Below are 25,195 nucleotides of genomic sequence, written 5' to 3' on the forward strand. Positions count from 1 at the left end.
AGTGCAATAAAGCTCAGGCTGACACTAAGGCCAGGCAGGGGGCTGGGCCAGATAGCTCAGCACTCGCACAGCCTGACCCCGTCGAAAATAAACACAAGGGGGGCAAGAAAGGCAGTGTGTCCTGGGCCCCTGACCTGGCAAAAGACCTGGTCTCAGAGTCTGTGTCAGACTCAGTTTCTGACTCACTAACTGCACAATTAGAACCTGTCACTGCTGAGGTTCAGGATCAGGCTGTAAAGACAGTCAATGAGCCTGAGGCCAAACAAGCACGTAAGTTCCCCGTAGATGCTTCTGATAATCTGGAGACTGCAAGGCCCCGGAGAGAGTTGGAAGGTGAGCACTGGTCACAGAGGGACATCTTTCTGTCAAATCCAAAAGAAAAACACAAAAAGCAAATCCCCCCTCTTAGCATTCTTAGAAATATGACTTCATCATGTAATAAAATAAAGATTTCCCCTTATGAAAACAGTTTTGCAATGTTCTAAATGTATCTGCTTTTGATATATATGAATCACTAAACAGTTGGTAAAGTTCTCTACTGGTATTCTTCTTTTTAAGGTAAGTTGCTTTATAACACACCAAACTTTAACTCAACACAGTCCCGCTTGTCAATAGTTTTAAGTCCACCACTTTCCCACAACCTCCTCACTTGGAGGCTCAGCATCGGTCACCCGGCACCTCGGGACCTGCCATCACATTCAGTACTCAGAGCACTATGTCATGGCAGGAGCCGGCTAATCACACCCTGTACTTGAAAAGTGGGTCATCCAACCAACACAAGAGCACTACACTTGTGACCTAAGACCTTTTTGGTTTAACTGTGTTCTCCTTTAGAAGTCCACGTCTCAGACCTTTTACTACACATCCCTTAATAGGAAAGAGTATCAAGTTAAAGTGACTATTTGTGTCGAAAAGCCATTTTGTTATCCCCAAGTTACAAATTATTGATTTTGGGCTATGTCAAATGTCGGAATTTTCATACCACAAATGGTACTGTATAACTATCCAACCCATTAGTTCTTTTTGACAAGAGGTAGACAAGAAGAAGAATTCCACATCTGTCTGTAAAATATGATGCTAAACATGGTTCGCTTAGCATATTGCATTAGCAAGACTGGATACGGGCGTCTCATTTGCCCGGCGTTGTGACTTCCTGGATGTCTGGTTGTCACATTTTTATTTTATTTAAATTCAACAAACAAGTTACAACATTATAGTGAGCTTTATAAAGGTTTAACGTATTCAATGTTCCAGTTGTCATGCTAAGGTAAGCTAGCTATCCTGGTTAGCATGTAGACCTTTCAATCTAACTTCCAAAGCAAAGAAGTGTATTTTCTCAAATCTGACACAGTTCTTCTAAGCATATGTTAATACAGAAGCCTTTTCAAAAAGGTTAAAGGTGTGGTTGTGTTGTGGGTTGGAAAATATTCTGTTACAGCAGGTACTCAACTAGGCTACTATTGTATTTAAAGTTATAAACACTTCAATGATTTCAGTAGAATTTTGGCGATGGAAGAAAGAGAATTTAAATGTAGTCAATACGTGCTGTAAATGGAACAGTTTTCAGTAATGGGACACTGAAGCTTAGCAGCATCGACGAAGCTACAATAAACTCATGAAATGCATTTTTACAAGCATTTTAAATGATTTTTAATGAGTTCCAATACATTGAATACAGCTGGATGGAGATGTAAGAATACATTTAAAAATTAAAAGTATCACCTCATTGTTTCAGTTTCCCATTACTTCACCCAGTTCCCCCTTGGGAGGCGTTATGGTGTTAATTTATGTTTTCTATCATCTCAGCCTCCCCTGCTCCACCCTATGGCATCACTGTCCTGGAGTGTGTATTTGACTCCATGGTGCTGTCCTGGAAACAGCCAACATTCATCGGCGGTGCTGACATCACCGGATACTTCGTGGATTACCGTGAGGTCATCGATGGCGTGACAGGGAAGTGGCACGAGGCCAACATCAGGTCGATTAGCGAGAGGGCCTACAGGGTGAGTTATTAAATTCATAAAACCAAAAGGTTCCAATTTTTAAAAGGCTCTTATAACTAAGGGTCTGTCTTCATGTCTCTTTGTCTAAAGGTGTCTGATCTGAAGGAGAAGAGGAAGTATCAGTTCCAGGTGCGGGCAGCCAACATGGCAGGTGTCGGCATCCCTTCATTGCCCAGTGACACCTTCCTGTGCGAGGAGTGGACCATCGCTGTGCCAGGTTGGTTCAACCTACTGTTTCTAAAAAGTTATCTAATCTCTGTCCCTATACTTGATAAATGTGTTCTTATCCTCACTTTTACTTGAAGATGACAATCGGTTGTTAACGTGTTTATATGAAATCAAGGAAGAACAAGGAGCAAAAAGTAGCATTCCTTTTTCTGTGTACACATGTAATCAGACCAACTGACCTTCAGATTTTGAAGCCTTGGGTTGCGTTCCAATAGTCCATTTAGCTTAGGAACCTTCCTAACCGAGTGAAATGACCCGGAAGTACGTCAGTGGCAGCCATGTTAAGTGCCGTTCCAATTCTCCAAATGAAAGGAAAGGAGGTTTCAAACTTCCTTTATAACCTCCTATAGTTTAGGAACCACTGGACCTCCCTTACTGAAAGGAGAGGAGAAAATGCTGCCCCACAATGCCTTGCAGCCGCAGCATTTGCGTCACACAACAGTCGGCCGTTCACGGAAACAAACGATTATGATGGAGAAATGATATCATGGAAGTTACGGTGCTTATTAAGCATTTTAAAACGTATGTGGTAAGTTGCCAAAGTGCTTTGTTTTGAATGTTCATCAGTATTATAATCAAAAAGAGAAATATGAACGTTAGTTTTTACTGAAATTATCAAATAAAGTCAACATTTCACTGAGCTGTGTGGAGTTTGTTCAACTTCTAAAATATGTTTGAATGGTGATATACACAGTGATAGGTGTTAAGGACTAACGTTTATAATAAATACATTTGTATTTATTTTAAGATATTTTCATACAATCATACGTATTGGGATCATTTGTATTAATGTGGACCGGAGGGAGAGGGTGACGAGCATACATTTCACTTTCCTTTTTTATTTCAATTACAACTTTGGTCATGAAGAATATGTTTCTCTGTTGTCCACGTTCATAAAGCATAAAGCAGCAGCATCACAGCACGGTGCAGAGTCTCTAGATGAGTCCCTCGTTCTTATTAAACATCCATGTAGTCCGTTGTATAGAACACTGTAGTTTCCATAGTTTCACCACAGCAGCAGACGCACACAATGACGTCCGCTGGCGCATCATAAACACGTCAGATAGTGAAAGTGCATTCGGATTCTCTAAAGTACCGCAGTCTCTTCTCCTAAGTCCTTTTGAATTCTCCTATCCACTATCCCTTAACCCCGTGACGTTTCACTCAGAGGTCAAGGAATAGGAGATAGGGTTAGAATTTAGGAGCTGATTTTTGGATTATTGGAACGCAACCCTGGTGTGTTTCTTACTTCCTGTTTTGGACCATAGGGCCTCCTCACGACCTGCAGGTAAGAGAGGTGCGTAGCGACTCTCTGGTGTTGCTTTGGAAACCACCTGTGTACCAGGGCCGTGATCCGGTCAACGGGTTTTACATCGACATCAAGGAAGCAGACGCACCAGTGGAGGCGTGGAAAGGAGTCAACACTAAGGCCAATGAGAAGACGTTCTTCAAGGTCCCCATTGTCCGGCTGAGTTATTTTCTCCAGTTACATGTGTGGCAGCAGCTGTTGTGTAATCCGATTTCTTTCTTTCATTTTGCAGATTAAGAATCTAAAGGAAGGGGGGAATTTTGTGTTCCGTGTACGCGCTCAGAATAAAGCTGGCGTTGGACAAACCTCCGAGGAGACAGAGCCGGTCATAGCTGTCACAAAACCAGGTAGGGGAAACTTTTTGTGATGCTGGTGATGAGGTCATCATTTCAAGCTGTAACACCAGCATCTTTGGGTTTTCAGGCACTAAGGAGATTGTAGTGGATGTTGACGATGACGGTGTCATATCCCTGAATTTCGAAAGCTGTGACACAACCCCCGACTCCAAATTTGTGTGGTCCAAGAATTACGAGGAAATAGAAGACACATCCCGCCTGACAATAGAGACCAAGGGAAACAAGTAAGCTGATTTATTTTAAGTAGAGAGTCTTTGATAAACAGAACATCACTCAGTATTTCTTACCCCTTTGTTGCTTTGCAGATCCAAAACTATTTTCAATACTCCTGCGGAGGAGGACATTGGTATTTACTCATGTATTGTCACCCACACTGATGGTGCTTCATCCAGCTACACTCTCTCTGAGGAAGGTGAGTTAAAAATAACACAGAATATATGAAATACAATTAGCTTTCTGCTCTGTTTCCTCTACTAATGGATCTCTTTTTAATATATTTCTCAGAGTTGAAGAGGCTGCTGGAGGTCAGTCATGACCACAAATTCCCCGGTGAGTGTATCAGCATGTAATCATAGATGTTTTCTAAGTATGTCATGAACCAGACTTTTTTTCTATTTTGAGCTGGCCCTCACTCTTTCTCCAAAATAGTTATTCCCCTGAAGTCAGAGTTGGCTGTGGAGCTGTTGGAGAAGGGCAAAGTTCGCTTTTGGCTGCAGGCGGACAAGATGTCAGCTAACGGCAAAGTCGATTACATCTTCAATGATAACCTTATCTCTCAGGGGGATGTCAGTAAACAGTTTGTATTCATGATAAGAATTATGCTTTTTGTGTTATTTATTTAGAGATGATTAAGGTTAATAGGGGTTTTCTTATTTTTGTAGAAATACAAGCTCAACTTTGACAAGAACACCGGCGTGATTGAGATGATCATGGACTCTCTGACTCCAGCTGATGAGGGCACCTTCACCTTCAAATTGCAGGATGGAAAGGCTACCAACCAGTCCAGTTTGGTACTGATAGGAGACGGTATGACCAGTTAAACAAAAAAATATTGAGATGATTCTATCGCATATCCAATAATCTAGGGGTCGTGAGATTTTTGTATAGTTCAGATGACATTAGAGGCTAATATTCATGGAAATCAAGTGATTTTTGGCATTGAAATACGAGATTCTGCTTACAGTATGTGAGTGAACTTTTATTTCTAATGTGGTATTGTGTAAAATACTATTATGTTCTCAATTCTATTATATATTTTCCATTACAACAGAAGATCTGCCATGATAAAACTGATTTTTTCAAATATTGACACCAAAATCTATATAAATGAAAATAATTGTGTCAGTTAAATCTGGCAATATTGATCTTATAATCCTATAAACTAACAGCCACCTAACATGTATATCACCTGGTTCGATGCTATGGTTAGATGAAGTGTTTCAAGCTGAATGTTAATATTGTAAACCCTTTTTATTTGCAGTGTTCAAGGAGCTGCAGAAGGAATCAGAGTTCCAGATGAAAGAATGGGTCAGAAAGCAAGGTACACTCACGATTGAAAAATAATGGGATATTGCTGATTTCTTAGTAATGAAAAGAGATGTTTCTGATTGGTTATTGATTTAAATGGTATCATGTGTAATTGCAATTTCACTCACATGGAGGTGCTATTACACAAGAAAGCTTTGAAATAACACACGCTTAATGTAGCCAACAACAGGCCACTTTCACCCAAGGTCATTTCCTATCTTCTTTCATCCCTCGCCTGCAAAGTTTTATAATCATCAAACAGGAAGAGGTCACCTCAACCTCCTTTTTAGACTAGGATCTTTTATAAATTGGTTTCCTGTATTCAGTTTTACAACCCCCTTATCATTGTTCATTTCTCAGAGCACCCTCACACACACTTAGTAGTTTCTTCTTTAATGGGCAAGCATAGTAACTCAAATGGCCTGTTATCTACAGTACTGTTCAGTTGGATAATACTACCTTCTTTTTAATAGTAAGTCTTTGCTAATGTATTCCTTATAATGGTCAATTGATAAAAACGCAGGTTATAAAACAGATTTAGGTTATGCATTTATTATGTAAAAGACCCACTTGCCTTCAACATTGGAACAAGCTAATTTTTTTTTTATTTTAGCCTTAAAAGTTGATTTCCTGTTGGTCAACTAATCAATCTTTCAGTTAAATGTTTCAGCTCTATGGTAATCACTGTTCATTTTTTTTTTTTTTTTTTTTACAAGTCTTTATTTCATTAAAGTGTACAGTAATCGATGCCATTTCCTTTATATTGTAATATCACAGTACCACAGTACACTCACTACACTCCCCCCTCCCTCCCTCCCTCCGCCTGCACATGCCCACACGGGCGAAACCAAAAAAATAAATGCTTATCAATATAACTTAAACAACAGAGCCATGAAAATAAACAAAAAAAGAAAAAAAAAAAAGAAACAGTTTTCACTGTTCATTTTTAACTGACCTCTTTCTTCCAGGTCCTCACTTTATCGAGTATTTGGGTTATGAGGTGACACCAGAGTGCTGCGTTGTTCTGAAATGCAAGGTAAGAAAGAACTTTAAACTTTTTTTTCATGCTTACTCGTTTAAAAAGCTACTAGTTTAATTTAATCAAATCCTATTTATGTAATGTATTTCAGGTTGGAAACATGAAGAAGGATACCTCTGCGCTGTGGTACAAAGACGGACAGGAGATTAAAGCAGACGAGAATCTGGGATTCACAGAGGGAGTGCTGAAACTGGAAATTGCTCAGGTAGAGAATATGAGGAAGGAAACCTGTATGAAGTCTGACATTTTCTGTGTATTTCTGTGTATTTCTGTACTGTATATTTGTCACTGAATTAATTTGTATATATGAATGTTAATAGAGAAATCATTGCACAGCTCTGTTTATGTCATGCCTCAAAAATATATGAATTCTCCCCAATGTTGGTCCACAAGAACAGGTTGGAAATAAATACAATGAACAATTAAGGGACATTTCATTGACTAATTACACTAAAACGTTTGGATATAAATAACCAGCATTTAAAATGAATCTGAAAAATATATTTGAATGCCATATCACGCAATGTCTGTTATCACTCTCTTCCTCTAACTGTTTTGTCTTCTTCTTCTTCCATTCTCATTTCTCTCAAATGTCATCAAATCCGCTTTTCCATCTCAGAACTCATTCCCATCCAACTGTCTCGTCTCTAAACGCATGTCCTATTATCAACATCCCTCCTGGTGGTCTAATATTTAAACGTGATGTCACATGTGTCCCATTTCAGCGCGACTCCCCTGCAGACAAAGCAGACTATGCTGACGACATAATCTGGAGAAGACTTAAAGTTGGGAACAGTTATCTATTGTCGCCACGGGCCAACGGCCACTTCTGGTTTTTCCGTTCTGCCTGAGAATGCTTAATTTATTTATACATGTTTGTTTGTTTGTTCGTCCGCTTTTTTGCTTTTGCGTCATATATCTGTTCCTGCAGCACCCCTAGCAGAAGAGAAAAGCTTGCCTTTTCAGATGAATACAAATTCAATTCTTTGTTCAGCGTTTTTATGACTGAATTTAACGCTCCTGCTCTTTTTGATCAGATTTCCAAGAAAGACTCTGGTGTGTATGAGGTTGTTCTGAAGGACGACAGAGGGAAGGACACTTCCACGTTGAATTTGACCGATAAAGGTAACTTTTAAGTCACAAACTGACCTAAGCAATCTGACTGTAGCAAAACATATAACTTAGCATGATCAAATGTTGTTCTCTTTAAGGTTTCAAAGACTTGATGAATGAAGTTTTCAGTTTCATCGGTAAGAAGATACATTCATTTTACAGAAATTCAACCTTTTGGTTCCTCATTCATTTTCGATTTTAAATTTCACCCCCAAAAATAATATTCTAATTGCAGCCAATTCCTCCACTCCGCTGAAGATCACGAGCACAGAAAATGGCATCCGACTCTACACCTTTGTCAGCTACTATAACGATTTACTCCAAGTGACATGGCACTACAAGTAGGTCATGACTCTAAAACTATATAAGCATGTACACATTTCATAAAGTGTACACACTATAAGATATTCAATTATGCTTATTTATTTAAGAACGATTACTAATTATACCTGGCAGTAAAATGGCTAGTCCTAATACTTTCTGAAACCTCGTGCCCCTTTAACCATGGTCAAATGTGTCAGTGGTTAGCCCACCTCATGTTTCTGCACCTCTCTCTGACAGGGATTCGGCCATCTCCTTCTCTGACCGCATTAAGAGTGGAGTGGTGGGGGAGCAGCTGTGGCTGCAGATCTCAGAGCCCTCAGAGAAAGACATGGGCAAATATGCCATTGAGTTTAACGATGGGAAAGGTGGCCTGAGGAGGACCGTGGAGCTGTCTGGTCAAGGTAAGACCACCAACATATTTAAAACTCCAAGTCACATGATTATACACTTGTTTTTAATACCAATGTTTTACATTTGGGAAGTATATTAGACTGTAGATTGTAGTTCTTTCTATTATTATTGTTTTGTATTGTTGACTAGAATCCATATGCTTTGTTTTGCAGCATTTGACGATGCTTTTGCAGAATTCCAGAGACTCAAGTAAGTTACGTTTTCCTAAATAGCCATCATATTTTTGTAATCACAACATGCATGAAAACCACATTTTGTATATTTAAACCTACAGTGTTTTTAGAAACCTCATGCAAAAGTATGCAGGCAGATTAAGCTCTCACTTTCAGTTCTGATTCTCTCATCTAATTTGTTGTTTCCTCTTTCTTTTTATTACCTCATCAGAGCTGCTGCTATTGCAGAGAGAAGTAAGTGTGTTTGCCTTTGTTTTTGTAACGTTTTAAGCCTGCATGAGGTAGTGTGATTGAATATCAAGAAGACCTGTCTATTGTTTAGAATACTAGGAAGTGGAGATCAAATTCTGACACATCATACAACTCTGAGTCCTTTGAATTGCATTATTAAGCTTCCACTGATAATGTTTTAAGCAATGTAACATCCACACTGTATATTAGGATCAATATTAATATATGTAATGTGCAACATGGTGGTTGACTACTACCTTATTGAGGTTAACATTGTTTCTTTCAGGTCGTGCTCGAGTAGCAGGAGGCCTGCCGGATGTGGTCACTATACAGGAGGGCAAGGTAATCTGTTTAAACTAATAATATGAGAAAGCAATTAGACCATTTTAGTATTACTGCATAATTGTACGTGTGTTTGCTATCCTCCATCCAGGCCCTCAATCTCACCTGCAACATTTCGGGCGACCCCGTGCCAGAGGTCACCTGGCTGAAGAACGACAGGGAGATCACGTCCGACGAACACTGCATTCTCAAGTTCGAGTCAGGCAAGTTCGCCAGCTTCACCATCACCGGCGTCAACATCTCGGACTCTGGCAAGTACAGCATCCTGGTGAAGAACAAGTACGGCACGGAGAGCGGGGACTTCACCGTAAGTGTCTTCATCTCCGAAGGAGCGGCCAGCAAGAAAAAATAAAGGCGGTCCAAATATTGTCGTAAATATGTATAAATGAAAAAAACACTGGAAACAGTTAAAAAAGAGAAACAAAAGTGGATGTGTTGTAGAATATAGCATTTAAAGGTGCTGAGTCTGAAATGAAATGTCAACAGAAGTTAAGAAAGAGTGGGGTGATGAGTTAAAATCATAAAAATACACATTTGGTCAACAATAACAAATCTAACATCATGTCCACTCAAAAATGTTACTGGTGCAATTTTAGTTTTTCTTTGTGTAAAGTTGTGGCATGCAGGGAGGCAAATGTTTGCATTCATATTACTTATGAAACATTACTTGACAAAACAATGCCAAATATATAAGTTTAAGAAATGTTGTGCTGATGGGATGCAACGTAAAGTCAAGGAAATTAAATCATGTGTTGATGGTCTATTAAAAAGCAAAATGTTATTACATGTTTTATCCCATTTGCTACAAATTAGGTCTTATTTTACTGCCAAGCAACAGTTTGAACAGCTTGTCTTTCAGGAAGCAATGCATTATATCAGATTAGAATTTAGTTCAATTGTATGACAATGTAGAAAGGATTCTGAGACTCAAATGATTGGTCAAATTAAACGGTAGTAAACTAATTTGTTGCAAATGGGTTTAAACATGCACTGTGTCATTTCATCACATTTAGCCCTGTTTTGTAATAATACACAATCATTTGAATGTTGTGCTCATGACATCACGTCCATTGTCTCCCTGTTAGTAGTGAACACTGTATGTTTGCCCACTCTCCTATTGTTATTTATGTAATTCACCATTGTTATGATATCCCTTCACATTAATGATTTTGATGCCTCCTTTATTGTGATGGTAACGATGCCACTGTAATGAAGACTGTTGGATCACTGTTCATTAACAATGGATATTGCATCACTTCTTCCTTTCCTGATTAGACTAATAAAAATGAGCATGTACTCCCCACTTCCTCTTTGAGTTGTCTCACTTTGGTTTGAAGCCTACATCCTTCACTATTCACTCTCTCATTTCAGTTGACTCTTACCTTTTTCACTCCCAGTCACGATATCTGTAGACTTGGACTCCTCAACGATATACCACCAGCATGGAGAAAAACCCATCCCTCTACTGAAATCAATGTGTGCTCCATTAATGATGCCCTGAAAAAAAAAAATCAAAAACACTTTTAGGGAGCAGAAAAAAATCAAGCTGTTCTGAAAGTAATTGAGAGAAAACGAATGTTGTTTCAACGTGTTGTCTGGTCACCAGAAGATTTGTTTATACTTGATACAGTATTCAGGTTTTTCACATGAGGACATAACCCTGTAAAAGTGTTTGTATGGACTAGATAGATTGATAGATATATCAATCTATCAATCTATCTATCTATCTATCTATCTATCTATCTATCTATCTATCTATCTATCTATCTATCTATCTATCTATCTATCTATCTATCTAGTCCAGATAAGATGGATACGTACTTTATTGATCCCAATTTGGGAACATTTTTGCATTGCAGCAGCATAAAAAACAAGGCAAGGTTAGAGAAATGAAGACACAAAATAAACAATCCAAAAATATTTCTGAAGTAGAAATAAAATAGCTTTTAAAAGTAAAAAAATATACATGTGGAAATGTCCAATTACAAAATATAATGCAGGATATTATATGTACATTAATTTAGCAAGAAATTGATTATTCAAACCACCTACCATGATATTCAGTGAGCTTTTGAGATGCTGGTGGGAGAATCTTTTTTTTTTCACAAAACAAATCTAGTTCTCATTCATAGCATTCTTTTCGATGTCTTACTATGCCGGTATACGAAGGGAGGCGCATCTCGTGCTACTCTGAGAACCGGGGTTACACAAGTAACCTAAGGTTATTCCCACTACTTAGTAGTCCTTATTCTAAGTTTAACTTCTCCTGTTATTTATTTGATATTATTCTCATCAAGAAATTATATATCTCAAAGTGTCAAACAGGACTATTGTATGCCAAGTACTAAGTGCTGTCTCTTTGGCTTATTTAGACATCATTTTAAACATTGAAGAAGAAATAATACTGAAGAAGGTTCTTATTAGAAAGTAGGCCGAAATTATCTGAAGAATCGGAGTGCACTCGACATGAAGCAATATCATTCCATGTGTTTTTAGATATCATTTTTTCATCAGGTGAATATACATTTGGATAGATTATAAATGTTTGGAGTCAAGAGTATCCAGGTCAAAGGCAGTCATTTATAGGTCTGACCTCACTGAACGTCCTGGGTGAGTAGAGGACTTCATTCTTCGGCTGCTGTGATGGTTATTTCTGGTTAGAACAGGTCTTTTAATACATGGCGATGTCTGACTCCAGTTCTCTCCTCTCAGGTGGAGATCACAGATGGAACACCTGACCTGGGGGTGACGTCATACTGGACTGATGCAGACGGAAACGTGGTGTTTGGCCCAAACACCCCAAAGGAGAAGATGAACACCACAGTCACTGGAACGAAAACCCCAAAGCGGAAGGGTGAGAGCTTAAAAATAAATATGGCTGAAATATTACAGGATGGCATCATTTTGTCAATAATTAATGAATGAATGTTCTTTTGCAGAATCTGTAGCTAGGAAACTTCCAATGGAAAAGGTTGGAGACACAGACGAGGAGAAGGTTGCAGTTAAACTCAAAGCTACAGATTCAAAACAAACAATAGATGCAAAGGAAAAAGTTGCTGACCAGCCTTTGACTTCTGACCAATCAGAAGCCTCCGTGAAGCCTGCAGGCAAAGTGGAGGAGCCCGGACCAGTATCTGAAAAACAGCCAGAAGTCACTGAGCAGTGAAGAAAGTATTTATTATACTCTCATATACATATATATATTACAAGTTTGATGTGGGCTTTTGTGCTTTATTGATGTGTTTCCAGTTATCCTCACTTAGACGTTACATTTTCTCTTATAAAATATTAATAATAATTCCACAATTGTTTAAAAGATTAAGTATCTTTTAGAATATTACTTTTTTATGATGCACTAATAATAACACTCTACAGAACAATGTTTTTATGGATTGTCTGCTTTAGATTTGGATATATGTCTTCTGTTTCTTAATTTTAGCTTGAATAAAGATTCCATTCACACATGTATTTGTTTAAATTATCATCCTTATTAATATACCGTGCCGGAAGACTTGTAGATATACAATATACAGGCAGTGTGGAGGCTTATGTGAACGTGAGGCCCTCTAGTAGGGAGTAAGAACAAAGCCAACATGGGAAATTCTTGGGGTTAAACAGGGCAGAAATAATTCAAATCAACATGTGCTAAAGAGGTCTAGTGAAGACAATGGTGCAGTGAGGGGAACATGCATCAGTTATTAAATACAACATTCTGATATTCATTCAAAAAAAAAAATTCTTGCCAGAGTACTTTGTTATTGATTATTATTGAGATTAGAAAAAAGCAGATAATAGCAATAAATATTGCTAACTGACACAATTGAGAAAAATTGCAAAAAAAAAGCATAGATAAATCAAAAAATTCTAAAAGATCTAACTTTATAGTTGCTTAAACTTTACAAGACCTGTGTTGTATGCAAAAGTAGCCTAACTTGTATGTGGCAAGGTCCCCAATTTCGGAAATTCCTGTGTAAACATCCAGTTATCTGACTCAGCAGACATGTATATGGGGAACTGAAACATTCTACTTCTCCTCCAGAACTATTAGATGGTAGGCTACTTTATTGTTCCTCTGAAGTTATAATAATAATAATAAGACAGCTGGTTTCACACTGCCCTTTCTTTAGGCTGAGGAGTCCCAATACTATGCAGCACTTCATTCACCTGCATGAATAAATTGTAGCATAGTGAATCTGCATCAACTCTTCAATCAGTTTAAATATGTAAATATGTTCTTGTAGATGTATCCTTTTTTTAATTTAACAATTTGGTTGTGTTATTTTTAGATTCTACCTCATCTGCACCAAATGAGGACTCAAGTTTTATTATTAAATGTAGGCTACTGACATTTTGAATGCATTGCCTTACATGGAAATATAAAGCATAATAATTTAAAATAAAGTTTATAAAAAAAAAAGAAAAAAAAAGAAATATAAAGCACATGCTTCACGATATGCAAGCTAAACCAACTTTTAATAAAAGTTGAAGACACCAGTTTTTCTTTGACATTTTAACAGGAAGTGAAACCTTGGAAATACATGAGATTACATAAACAAAAGTTTATCAGAGGTAACCTAAAAGGAAACAGAAAACAAGAAACGTATTTTACAGACGTACACTACACTGCCCTTAAGAGCAGAGAACTAGAAACTGTAAACACGATATAGCTTTAGTCCATGGTGTAGTTGTTATTTTATAGGGTGTTAAGAAACACTTACATTTAATTAAATTTTAATACAAAATAATCTCATAATTTACCTCAGTATTTAAACTCATCAAACGTCCTCTTGCGTTGGTGTCACGTGCAGCCTGGGAGTTGAAGGGTCACGTGTTGTGGTCAGCCTCTTCACAGCAGCTGCAGCACCAGAAACTCACCGGCGGCGGAGGAACTGTCTCTGTGAAGGTAGGATGATTTATACAGCTACTCTTTCTCGTTTAACCGAATTTAACAGCTTTAAAAAATAAAACGAGACAGGAAGTGAATAAATGTTGGTTAATGTTGCAGCGCAGTCCTTGAAACCGTCTTAAAGTCATTAAGCAGAATTTATGTAACCCATGAGCCGGTGTAATCCGGAATAAAATGTTATGATAGCGGATAGTAGCGGTAACAACTGACAACCACACTCTTTGTGCCAAGTAAAAAATAAAACGGGCATTTACTACTGTGTAACATGTTGTCTATAGATGTTTTGTTACATTTACCATCCCTAGCTGTCCCAAAACATAAGCATAATTTTTTTAATAGCTACCTGAAGACTGAACATCTGTCCAGGTGAACAAATGGGACTATATTTTTGGAAATATCATTCACATTATGAGCTTGCTAACTTTTTATCATAGGTTTTACATTCAATGCATGGCTGATGTTATTAAGGAGTTATCATGTGATTGCTTTTAAGACCCTTTTCTAAAGTGATAAAGAGATAAGGATCCTGATTTGTATAATAGGCCTTTATATCAGTGCATTGTATTAGCCTAGTATAGACTATCTCAATCGAGAGGTGAAAGTCATTGTAAACTGAGGTCAAGGCTATTTTAACCCGTGCCTTTTCTTCCTTGAAGTGCACATCAAATTGAAGTAATTATAATACTTCACAGCTTTAGTTTCATTATTAACAGTTACATTGTATGAGTCAAAACAATGTGACACAATGCTGGTCCAAACAGCACTGGCTGACTCAGAGTTACATTGGGACACTTGGGACACAGTGAGCAGGACAAACATGCTCTGACAGGGATATACAGTATACATTGGTCCTAATCTTGTAAACAGGATTAACACGTCTTAAGGTCTTCCCAGAGTGCCCAGAGAGAGATCTGGTTGTGCTGGATTTGTCCTCATCGAGTACAGGGCATTTTGTATTGAAGCACAAAACAAAGCTTTAGAGGTTTGGTCATTGTTATTCTAATTGTGCTGTATGCATGAAGATGACTTGATTATTGTCTTAGTGAGAAGCTTAATACATTTGATTCCTGTGAATGAAACTAAGACACAGGATATATATTTTTACCAGTTTTCTGGTACCATCACTTTTGCTTAAAAATATTTCAATATTTGTACTAATGTTTTTTTACTGGTTTATCGTAGTTTTTCCCCCTCTAATAATAAACTGAATTATTTATTTATGTTTTACTTTTTGTTGAACACACAAGCAACTTCATCATATCAAGAAGATCCAATTTTGAACTATTTTAGTCTTTTACATTTTAGAGACCAAGCAATTCATTGATCAATAATGTACACGACTGAATCATGGAAAGTTTGGTAAGTACTAATTTTAGCAAATTGAAACCAGACAGACAAATGGCAGAGTCATATACATCTTCAGGCTTGAAGTGCTTCAGTAGAGGGTTCTACTGTACATGAAGTGCTGTGGGAGTCTAACTAAATGTGTTGTTGTGTGTACATCATGCAGACAGTTTGTAGTCAGCTCACCAGAGAGATCAGTTTTGCAACGTTGCTATCACGGTCGATGACTCTCATCTAGACTCTTCTGCTTTGTCCAATAAATGAGCACTTTCACTGTACAATGTGCTGTGGTTCACTGAGGGGGAAGCCACTGCAGGAACACTACACTCTGACACTACTATCAACTCGGGGCATAACACTCCGGATGCTTGCTGTAACCTTGGTCGGTTATTAAATCATTCAGTTACAGCTCTGAATCATATTTAATTGATGAAAATGTCAATATTGTATAGTTATTTGGTCAAGACTGGATGGATTTCCAGATATGCATGGTCCCCAGAGGATGAAGCCTACTGACTTTGATGATCCCATGAATTTCTTTAGTAGTGTTCAGTTGTATGTAAGAAAAATATCTCAGCAGATAGATTGGAGATTATGCTCAGACATTCACGACCTCCAGAAGAGGTACCCTAACTCTGGAGATCCTATGACTTTTCTATTCGAGCCAATGATGGTTTTGAGTGAAATGTATTGGCAACTATTGGATAGATTTGCTTTGAAGATAGTCATGTTCCCCTGAGACAAACATTTAATAATGTTTTCTATTCTTTTAAAAACTCCCACCAGCCTCACCTATTGTGCCAATTAACAAATGTTAGCATGCTGACACAATTAATTACTATTTAGAACATATTTTGAATGCTATCTGCATGTAAGCATAGCCATTGAGAGCTTTTTTGTGTAACAGCCTTAATCTGGACCCAAATTTCAACCCTACCATTCCATTGGGGACGCCGATAATGGTTAAATAATGTAATGAATATTCACATGGCTAAATAACAAAATATATTTATTTTTTGACCTGATCTCATGCTATAAATGACGTTTTTTCAAAATGTCATTGAATAGCATGGGAATTCTTGATGTAGGCTTATCCATTGAATTAAATGCATTTCAATTGAAGATGCATTTATTACACTGATCTCAATATTATGGTATTTATCACAATGTTGCCCAACCCAACCGATGTAGCTGTCACCGGATTGTGAAGTGATTATCAGGATAAGACGTAGATGCAGTATATCATAGCTATTTCTGAGCAGAGTGTATTTTTAGCGACTATATCTTAGGAGCATTAGAGTTTAGTTGGTTCAGTTGTGGTCAAGTCCATCTAGCTGGTATGCAGCTCTGATTTAATAGTGTAAACTATTTTCCTAAATACTGAAACACACTGCTGCACCATTGCTGTTAGGCTCACATTGTAAAACATGTTGAAACGAACATAAACACACATAATGATACACTATACATTTTCACTATAAAGCAGGTGCATTCGAAACAGGGGAACACTAAACAGTAAAGTGACATGCTAAAATAGTAATACTAGTCACATGTAAGTTCAAACAGGAAGGAATTGGGATTTGAGTGTGACTGTGTTCCTTGGAGAGACAGAAACACACACTCTCCTGTATCCAGGGCATGATTAAGTCTCCTTCAGCTCAGGACTCTTCTGAGGAAAATGGGACAGAGCCGCTGTGTTTAGAGACCAGCATTTCCTTTGCAGACGTCTCTGATCAACACTGGGACACGTGACCTAGTAAGACGCAACAAGAAAGTAGCGAGTGGTTTCTTTCTGATACTAATTTAATTATGAATGATAATGGGTGTTTTTGCTGACAGGTGGACACCATGAACTACGTGGGGCAGCTGGCGGGTCAGGTGCTGGTCACAGTGAAGGAGCTGTATAAGGGGATCAATCAGGCCACACTGTCGGGCTGCATCGACGTGGTGGTGGTCCGACAGCCCGATGGGACCTTCCAGTGCTCCCCTTTCCACGTTCGCTTCGGAAAACTGGGGGTCTTGCGCTCCAGGGAGAAAGTAGTGAGTGCTCCAATTTTGATGTCACAACAGTAAGGTCATTTCTAAAAATGTGGCCAAACATCCACTGGGATTAAACAATAAGCTGTTACGATACCGTTTGTTAATGCAAAATCTCAGCAAGCATTGAGGCCATTTTTTTCAAGTTTACCACAAATATTTTCAGCCACAACTGGAGAATACTTACTCATCCTTTGACACATCCAGCAACATGTTGTATATGTTCATTCCACTCTGCTTCTCACAACAAGAGATGTTCCTCACTCTCTATTCTCAGACTCTGTGTGAGCTAAGGGCTACGGTGGGATAGACAGACTCAAGCTCTATTTAGCCTCTTATTCCCAGCCCCTAGAGAATCATCCCATTCGATATAAGGGTCTTACAAAGGGGTCTTTTCTTGCTGCAGGACACTGAGTGCAGGAAGTGCACTTTTGTTGACGGAGGAAAAAGGAGGTTAGGGATTAGCTTCATGAAATGTCCGCATTTTTGCTTTTCTGTATGTTTTTCTGTTCAACTCAGCCAGGCCAAGTCTGAGTTACACTCTGTCTGTCCAATACATGGATTACAACTTGTGGCATGTGCTGTCAACAGCCTTCTTACAAGCTGTTGTTTCTCTCTCTGGCTTAGCTCTAATTCTTCCTTGTGGCACAGTTTGTTTTTATATGCATAAGCTGTGTTTCCCATGCATTTGGAGCTGTAAACAAACCTTCTCTGCTGAGGCCAGATGAGGACAACGTGGTGAGCTACACACTGACTTACAGAAATGTGTCTGATTCTGCAGATTGATATAGAAATCAATGGGGAACCTGTAGAGCTGCACATGAAGCTGGGAGACAACGGAGAGGCCTTTTTTGTCCGAGAAACAGAGCAGCACAACGTGAGTTCTGAACAGATTATGATACCAAAAAAATGATTAAACCTGCTAAAGTAAATCCTTCCTTCATGTTAGCATTAGCTCAAAGCATTGTTGCGGCTAAGAACACACTCATTTTCTTTGTTAGGAGATAGTTCCAGCTCACCTGGTGACCTCACCCATCCCCTCAGAAGAGGATCTGTTGAGGAGCAGAGAGCCCAGATGTGGGGTCACAGCGCTGGAGAACATTCCGCCTCTGAGTCCAGAAGACTTCACCTCTGGAAACCTCCAACCCTGCACCAACACAACCGGGAAGAAGAAGAGGAAACGCAGGAGGAAGCACAAAGCGGAGCCACGTAAGGGGGAGCAAAGCACAGCAGGAGGGGAGCCGGAGCTGTGTGAGCTCAGTTCAGACGAGGAGCACACACACAACGGGTGGTAAGCAGACAGGTTAATATCACTTCTATGTGATGTGAACCTTCGTTAACGTCACTGTTTACTAACGTCCTGTCTACAGGCCATCTTCCCTCTCCGTGATGAAGGAGAACATGGACCACAGGCAGCCTTCCCCCCTCACCGCCCTCGAATGGGACAGCTACCCCTTCTCTGACGCCGAGTGGTCCCCTCGCACTACGTACGCACCCCCCACTCTGCCCATATTTACATTGTTCATATAAGCATAAAGACACAATCCACTTTATCATAACATGCTGAGTGGAAACACATCCCTCCCACAATGCCATTACAGCTGACTCAGTGGAAATGTTGTTTGCTTACAGTAGGGAGTTGTCGGAGCCCGTATCGCACAAGAGTGACTCGGAGCTGATGCTGAAGCCGGAAGAGAGCATTCTCAGGGCCGAGTCCCACATGCAGTGGACCTGGGGAGAGTTCCCAGAATCCACCAGGGTAAGTCTAAGACCTAGGTTGCTGTTGTTTTATGCTTTATGAACGTGGACAACAGAGAAACATATTCTTCACGACCAAAGTTCAAACATCTTTTAAAAGTTGAACAAACTCCACGCAGCTCAGTGAAATGTTGACTTTATTTGATCATTTCAGTAAAAACTAACATTCATATTTCTCTTTTTGATCATAATACTGATGAACGTTCAAAACAAAGCACTTTGGCAACTTACCACATACGTTTTAAAATGCTTAATAAGCACCGTAACTTTCATGATATCCTTTCTCCGTCATAATCGTTTGTTTCTGTGAACGGCCGACTGCTGTGTGACGCAAATGCTGCGGCTGCAAGGCATTGTGGGGCAGCATTTTCTCCTCTCCTTTCAGTTAGGGAGGTCCAGTGGTTCCTAAGCTAAAGGAGGTTATAAAGGAAGTTTGAAACCTCCTTTCCTATCATCGAGAGAATTCGAACGGCACTTATCATGGCTGCCACTGAGGGACTTCCGGGTCATTTCACTCCGTTAGGAAGGTTCCTAAACTAAATGGACTATTGGACTGCAGCCCTAGCCGAGCAGGACTAAACTTTGGGAGACAATAATAATACATCATGTCTTCATTTACACATATTTGGCTAATCAGGAAGGATCTTTGGAAATGCATTTGTGTATATTTAAGCTTTATCTTGTGCTTTTTTTTCTAGTTCAACAAAAAGGACAAATCAGAGCCAAGGATGCTGACCATCACTCCCTCTGAGAACACACACTTCAGGGTTATCTTGAGCACTGAAGCCATGGAGGAAAGGGAAGAAGAGAGAACAACAGATCCCATTTGCAGTATAGTGAAGCCAGAGCCCCGCACCATCAAACCTGATCAGTGCAGCTGCTCCGCTCAGCGCCACGAAGCTCTGTCGGGAAACACAAACATGACCGGCCACAAAACAGACCTTTCAGATGTAATGTCCAGCAGTTTTACCTCGGGGCCGTGTCCCCCCAAATCTGACCTCAGCCCAAAGGCAGCCCACGCAATAAGGTGGAAGTCTTCGCCGCCGAGCCGCCGGGGCAGCGGGGGGGGCAACGTGGCTGCAGACTCAGCAGCTGCTTGTCCCGATTCAAGATCTAAACCCAGCGACTCCCCGGCCAAGAGGAGAGGTAACACACACTTTTATAACTCTAATCTAAGGCAATTACAGAATATTTTCATTCTGCAGCAAGGACGTTTCAAGGGTATTTCAAATAGGTCTTTAGTATTCTTATTAGACATTTAAACATATATATATATATATATATATATATATTTGTATTATGTGTCTTAAATGCTGTGCGAAAATCTTGAGATCTCCAGACAACATGAAGGTTCTCTACATGCACTTGAGTGGATGTTGACAGGAAGGAAGTGGTTTGTAGTTGCGTAGAGTTTACCTTCACACGTACAAGTTAAAGAAAAGGAAGTGAAAGGGAAAACTCATCTGAAATGTCTCGTCTTTGCTTTTCTAAAAAAAGGCGTGAGCAAGAGGAGCCAACACCAGGGCCCTGAAGATATTTACCTGGACGACCTGACTGCACTTGAACCTGATGTTGTTGCCCGCTACTTCCCCAAAAGGTACACAGAAGCATCAAATGGAAGCAGCTATTTATGCCACTCAGAGTTTCTTACTGTGTGAAATCAATTGGACCATGTGTGTCTTTGCAGTGACTCTGAGCAGGTTCCTAAGCTCTGGGTGGAGAGGGGCCGGCGCTCTGGGTCCCAGTCCCCCCAGTCTGTGGGCAGCGGCGCGGCAGACAGCGGCACCGAGTGTCTGTCCGACTCCGCTGCCGACCTGCCCGAAGTCACGCTGTCGCTGTGTGGAGGCGTCGCAGAGAACTCTGAGATCCCTAAAGGTACCTTGTCGTCAATAATTGCAGTAATTATCAAATCCAAACTGATAAAACATGTTAACTACTACATCTTGGTTAGAATCCCAATGGGAACAGTAGGTTTCAGTCAGAAGCAGCAGCTGTTTGAACTATATACCAGAAAGTGAAAGGCTATTTTTGTCATTTGCAAATTGAAGAAATAAACATTTATTGACTGCTAGCCTTGAAATACTTCCCTGGAATTGCATAGGTGTACATGTGACGTGCATACACTTCATTCTTTTACCTGTATTTAGACATTTCTTTTCTCAAATCCTTATTTAGCACATTAGTTTGTGTTGCTCGTTAGGAGAACACCACTAATCCTATTGCTTGATTTTGTGACAAATGAACCGTTAAAACATTTGAAAGTGTTAGATGAGTATGGTGCCCGACATATTTTTGGTGCATGCATATCGAAATATGAACTATCCTTTATGATGAGGCTTATATGTTCCATTTATTGCAGAGAAATTCATGGAGCACATCATCACCTATAATGAGTTTGCAGAGGATCCAGCGATAATTGACAATCCCAATTTGGTGGTTAAAATTGGAAACAGGTGAGTTGTTAAGGTTCATTTAAGAACTCATGAATACCTAATAACATGTGCACATCCCAGTTAATCAAACCCTTTGTTCCTCAGGTACTACAACTGGACCCTGGCAGCACCGTTGATACTCAGTATGCTGGCTTTTCAGAAGAGCTTGCCTAAGGTATCCTGTTTTCTACACTGTGTTTCAGTTTCCTCTCACTGTGAATAGTATCTGCACATAAGACATTTCTTTACACATGAACTGTTTCTCTGAATGGCAGGCTACAGAGGAGGCCTGGGTGAAGGAGAAAATGCCCAAAAAGTCTGGACGGTGGTGGTTCTGGAGAAAGAGCAGCGTGAAGGTCAGGGGGAATCCCTCACTGTTTTGTAACTTGTAAATGACAAATGAGGAACAAATGTAAAAAAAATGGCTAATAATAATAATGTGTCGTCTTTCTTCAGTCATCATCAGAGACCAAGCTAGAGACACAAGAGTCTCTACCGGGAGAGACTGCCCCTCTCCAGGCCCCAGAACCACAGTGAGTCAGCATCAAGCAGTACAGTCACACACCAACACAGCACTGTTTGGGTAAACATGTCCCACAAAGGCAGGATTAGCCTGTTAGTCATTTTCTGACTCGTAAACAAGCATTCAGGAGGAAGAACTGAAATGCCGTTTTGAATTAGGCAGCTGTAATTCACATTGTTATGTTGTTTTGTGGATGATGTGTACAAAAACCTTCTGCATATTCAGTGGACTACAAAGCAGAGATACAGGCAGAAGAGGTCTACTGCCCTCTGGTGACTGGAAATGGTACTGCAGGGATTTCTTGTTAACCACACAGAATCCTAAAAGTGGCTTTTTGTCCATGAAATTGTGTTTGCGTCTGCAGGCAGAAAGCAGCAGAGAGGTCCAGCGACGATGAGACGGAAGAGCTGAGCGCTTTGACAACCGCTCCGACACCTACTGAGCATGTGCAGACCGAAGGCCCGACCGCGGCGCCTTGTCACTCCTACAAGAAGTCCCTCCGCCTGTCCTCTGACCAGATAGTAAGACCACTGATACTGGTAGTGAGGCTGCGTTTAGACAAAGACAGAAACTGTGTCACCAGTCTGCTGTTTATCTGAGTGTGTATATTAAAGCTCAGTGAACAAAAGAGGGAAGAGGACATCTTTTATATCGCTGGTGTACAAAACAGTAGTAAACCCCAATTCTTCCAGGTGTATAATCTTCCTTTATGTGGTTTTCTATTTCCCGCAGGCCAGCCTGAAGCTAAGGGAAGGCCCTAATGATGTCACCTTCAGCATAACCACTCAGTACCAGGGCACATGTCGCTGCGAGGGCACCATCTACCTGTGGAACTGGGACGACAAGGTCATCATCTCTGACATCGACGGCACCATCACCAAGTACGAGAACGTCCAAATATCCACCTCTTCGTTATTTGAGTGTTTATTCTCAGGCTTATTCCTTCTCATTCGCAATATTCAAAAGAGAGTTCTGACTGGTGTATTTACTCCACTGCTCCTCTTCTCCCCTCAGATCAGACGTGTTTGGTCACATTCTGCCTCAGCTCGGAAAAGACTGGACTCATCAAGGCATCGCTAAGCTCTACAACTCTGTGCACGAGTACGATACACCCGGATTAATACTTACTGTTCAAATATGTCAATAAGTAGACGGGCTAATAAATATCCTCCTGCTGCAGGAACGGCTACAAGTTCCTGTACTGTTCGGCCCGAGCGATCGGCATGGCTGACATGACGAGAGGGTATCTGCACAGGGTGAACGACAGAGGGACCCTCCTGCCTCAGGGGCCCCTCATGCTCTCCCCCAGCAGCCTCTTCTCTGCCTTCCACAGGTGAGAGACCCTTTACCTCAGCGTTTATTCACAGACCAAGAAGTTCATTTGAGCAGCTAAAGAGTGAATTTAGATGGAATTTAATGTATTTTCACCGTTTTTATGTTCATTTTGAGTTTTCTGTGTTTCTGTAACGTCAGCAGTGACATTTCAGAGGTCAAAGTGCGTCATCTTTATTTATTTTGTATTCTTTCAATAGAGAGGTTATAGAAAAAAAGCCGGAAAAGTTCAAGATCCAATGCCTCACAGACATCAAGAACCTGTTCCTCCCAAACACACATCCCTTCTACGCAGCCTTTGGAAACAGAGAAAGTGTAAGTGGGACATGTTTGTTGTATCATCTTCACTTCTTCAGGTATTTTACGTTCAGTTCGACTTATTGTCTCTTTCTCCTGTGTTGAAGGACGTGTTTGCCTACAAGCAAGTGGGCGTGCCCGTGTGTCGGATATTCACAGTGAATCCCAAAGGAGAGCTAATCCTGGAGCAAGCAAAAGGCAATAAAACATCGTGAGTAGTACGGAGGCATCGATGGACTTTGTTTGTGTCTCTCAGCAGATTCCCTCAGGCAGAAGCTCACTGTTCCCATCGCCGCTTTTCATTTCCCAGATACAGCCGTCTGAGCGAGCTGGTGGAGCACGTGTTCCCTCTACGCAGCTCCCAGCACAGCGCCACCTTCAGCTGCCCCGAGTTCAGCTCCTTCTGCTTCTGGAGGCAGCCCGTCGCCGAGGTGTGTTTAGAGGAGCTGCTTTGACACAATCTGGGGTTCATATTGGAAATGAAGGAGGAATGGCTTCTAATATAAGAAATTCTGGAATAGCTTGATATTGTCTTAGACACATTCCACTTTAGTGAAAGAGTTTGGGATAGGAATGTACTCCATGTTTATACATCACATCTAAATGAAAGTGTGTTTGAGGCTTTTGGCGCATACAAAGCCAAAAGTCTCGCCATTCTAATCGTTTTTGTTAGTGTAGGTAGATATTACCTAAGCACTGATTTTGGCAGTGGAGGTGTTTAAACTGGCCACTGTTCAGTATGAAACAAATACTGATTGTATTTCTCTCTTTCCATGACTTGAGGGCGATCATAAAACATCCACGGTTATATTTATAGCAGCTATATTTGCATCCCTTTTAAGGCCTTACTCACTCTTAAGTGGCCTTATATCTCTGCTTACTAACTTTGCACAACGCTTCAAAGAAAACTGTGAAATGATTTAGTTAATAATTGCATTGCTGTAATTGAAAAAAGGAAGTCTTTATGCACTGTAGACGCTGATATATTGGTATGAAGTATATTTACAAAGCCCAGATTGAATTAGATCATTATTAACTCATCTGCTGCTGTGTGATGTCGCCATGGTAAAACTGCAGAATATTAATGTTATGCCTCTTCTTGTTTTGATCCTTTTCACGCTCAGTAACAGCTGAAAGGTGACGTTTTCTTTCTATGAAAGTGAAGAACTCTGTGTGAAGAGAACACACACTATACTGTATATCTGAGTTTGTGGAGACGTAGCTCACGTAGAAACCTCTGTAGATGATGTAACAATGAGAGCACAAAGAATGTTTTAAATGACTGTTTTGAAGAAAAACAAGTGGACAAATACATTCAACAGTTTGCTTTGACAGTTATTTAAAGTAGTGTATATTGTGAATGCTGTATTAAATGTTAAATCAAATGACAGTGCTCTAATAAAAGCACAAGCTATATTTGAAGAAAAAAGCCTTTTTGCACATTTTTGACAATCTTAGCCGGTTTAGGATGTTATAGGTTATATCTAACAACAAACACTTTAATAGATTT

At 40.0% G+C, this 25,195-nt stretch overlaps 2 protein-coding genes and 1 long non-coding RNA gene across 5 annotated transcripts in view; 2 read left to right on the plus strand and 1 right to left on the minus strand.

The window, feature by feature from the left end:
• myom1b (myomesin 1b) overlaps positions 1-10,359 on the plus strand; it is a 23,057-nt gene extending 12,698 nt beyond the window's left edge. For 2 of the 3 annotated variants that reach the window (XM_079662348.1, XM_079662346.1), the window contains 21 exons: positions 1,807-2,003; positions 2,094-2,220; positions 3,500-3,684; positions 3,773-3,887; positions 3,964-4,120; positions 4,202-4,308; positions 4,401-4,445; positions 4,545-4,681; positions 4,778-4,922; positions 5,377-5,436; positions 6,392-6,459; positions 6,554-6,667; positions 7,188-7,247; positions 7,500-7,587; positions 7,674-7,712; positions 7,811-7,916; positions 8,137-8,300; positions 8,463-8,499; positions 8,695-8,717; positions 9,001-9,056; positions 9,148-10,359. In XM_079662348.1, the coding sequence (XP_079518474.1) occupies positions 1,807-2,003; positions 2,094-2,220; positions 3,500-3,684; positions 3,773-3,887; positions 3,964-4,120; positions 4,202-4,308; positions 4,401-4,445; positions 4,545-4,681; positions 4,778-4,922; positions 5,377-5,436; positions 6,392-6,459; positions 6,554-6,667; positions 7,188-7,247; positions 7,500-7,587; positions 7,674-7,712; positions 7,811-7,916; positions 8,137-8,300; positions 8,463-8,499; positions 8,695-8,717; positions 9,001-9,056; positions 9,148-9,408 (2,291 nt within the window). In that variant the 3' untranslated portion in view covers positions 9,409-10,359. The remainder of the gene's footprint in view (positions 1-1,806; positions 2,004-2,093; positions 2,221-3,499; positions 3,685-3,772; positions 3,888-3,963; positions 4,121-4,201; positions 4,309-4,400; positions 4,446-4,544; positions 4,682-4,777; positions 4,923-5,376; positions 5,437-6,391; positions 6,460-6,553; positions 6,668-7,187; positions 7,248-7,499; positions 7,588-7,673; positions 7,713-7,810; positions 7,917-8,136; positions 8,301-8,462; positions 8,500-8,694; positions 8,718-9,000; positions 9,057-9,147) is intronic. The other variant, XM_079662347.1, reaches the window with a different exon arrangement.
• Positions 9,891-13,928, minus strand: LOC307026734. The gene is made up of 4 exons (XR_013804443.1): positions 13,815-13,928; positions 12,118-12,190; positions 11,650-11,883; positions 9,891-10,553 (listed from the first exon to the last, which is right to left on the minus strand). It is a non-coding gene; the product is annotated as an uncharacterized lncRNA (long non-coding RNA).
• Positions 13,891-25,114, plus strand: LOC307026733 (phosphatidate phosphatase LPIN2-like). The gene is made up of 20 exons (XM_079662353.1): positions 13,891-13,959; positions 17,146-17,346; positions 18,125-18,220; positions 18,345-18,634; positions 18,714-18,830; positions 18,976-19,102; positions 19,800-20,247; positions 20,599-20,698; positions 20,789-20,976; positions 21,461-21,554; positions 21,639-21,708; positions 21,809-21,889; positions 21,990-22,066; positions 22,421-22,577; positions 22,789-22,937; positions 23,071-23,157; positions 23,237-23,389; positions 23,589-23,703; positions 23,793-23,896; positions 23,996-25,114. The coding sequence occupies exons 2-20, from the start codon at positions 17,155-17,157 to the stop codon at positions 24,138-24,140; spliced, it is 2,790 nt and encodes a 929-aa protein (XP_079518479.1). The 5' UTR covers positions 13,891-13,959; positions 17,146-17,154; the 3' UTR covers positions 24,141-25,114.
• Positions 25,115-25,195: the final 81 nt, after the last annotated feature.

Source organism: Notothenia rossii (genome assembly GCF_949606895.1).
Source record: "Notothenia rossii genome assembly, chromosome: 12".
NCBI classification, from domain to species: Eukaryota; Metazoa; Chordata; class Actinopteri; order Perciformes; family Nototheniidae; genus Notothenia; species Notothenia rossii.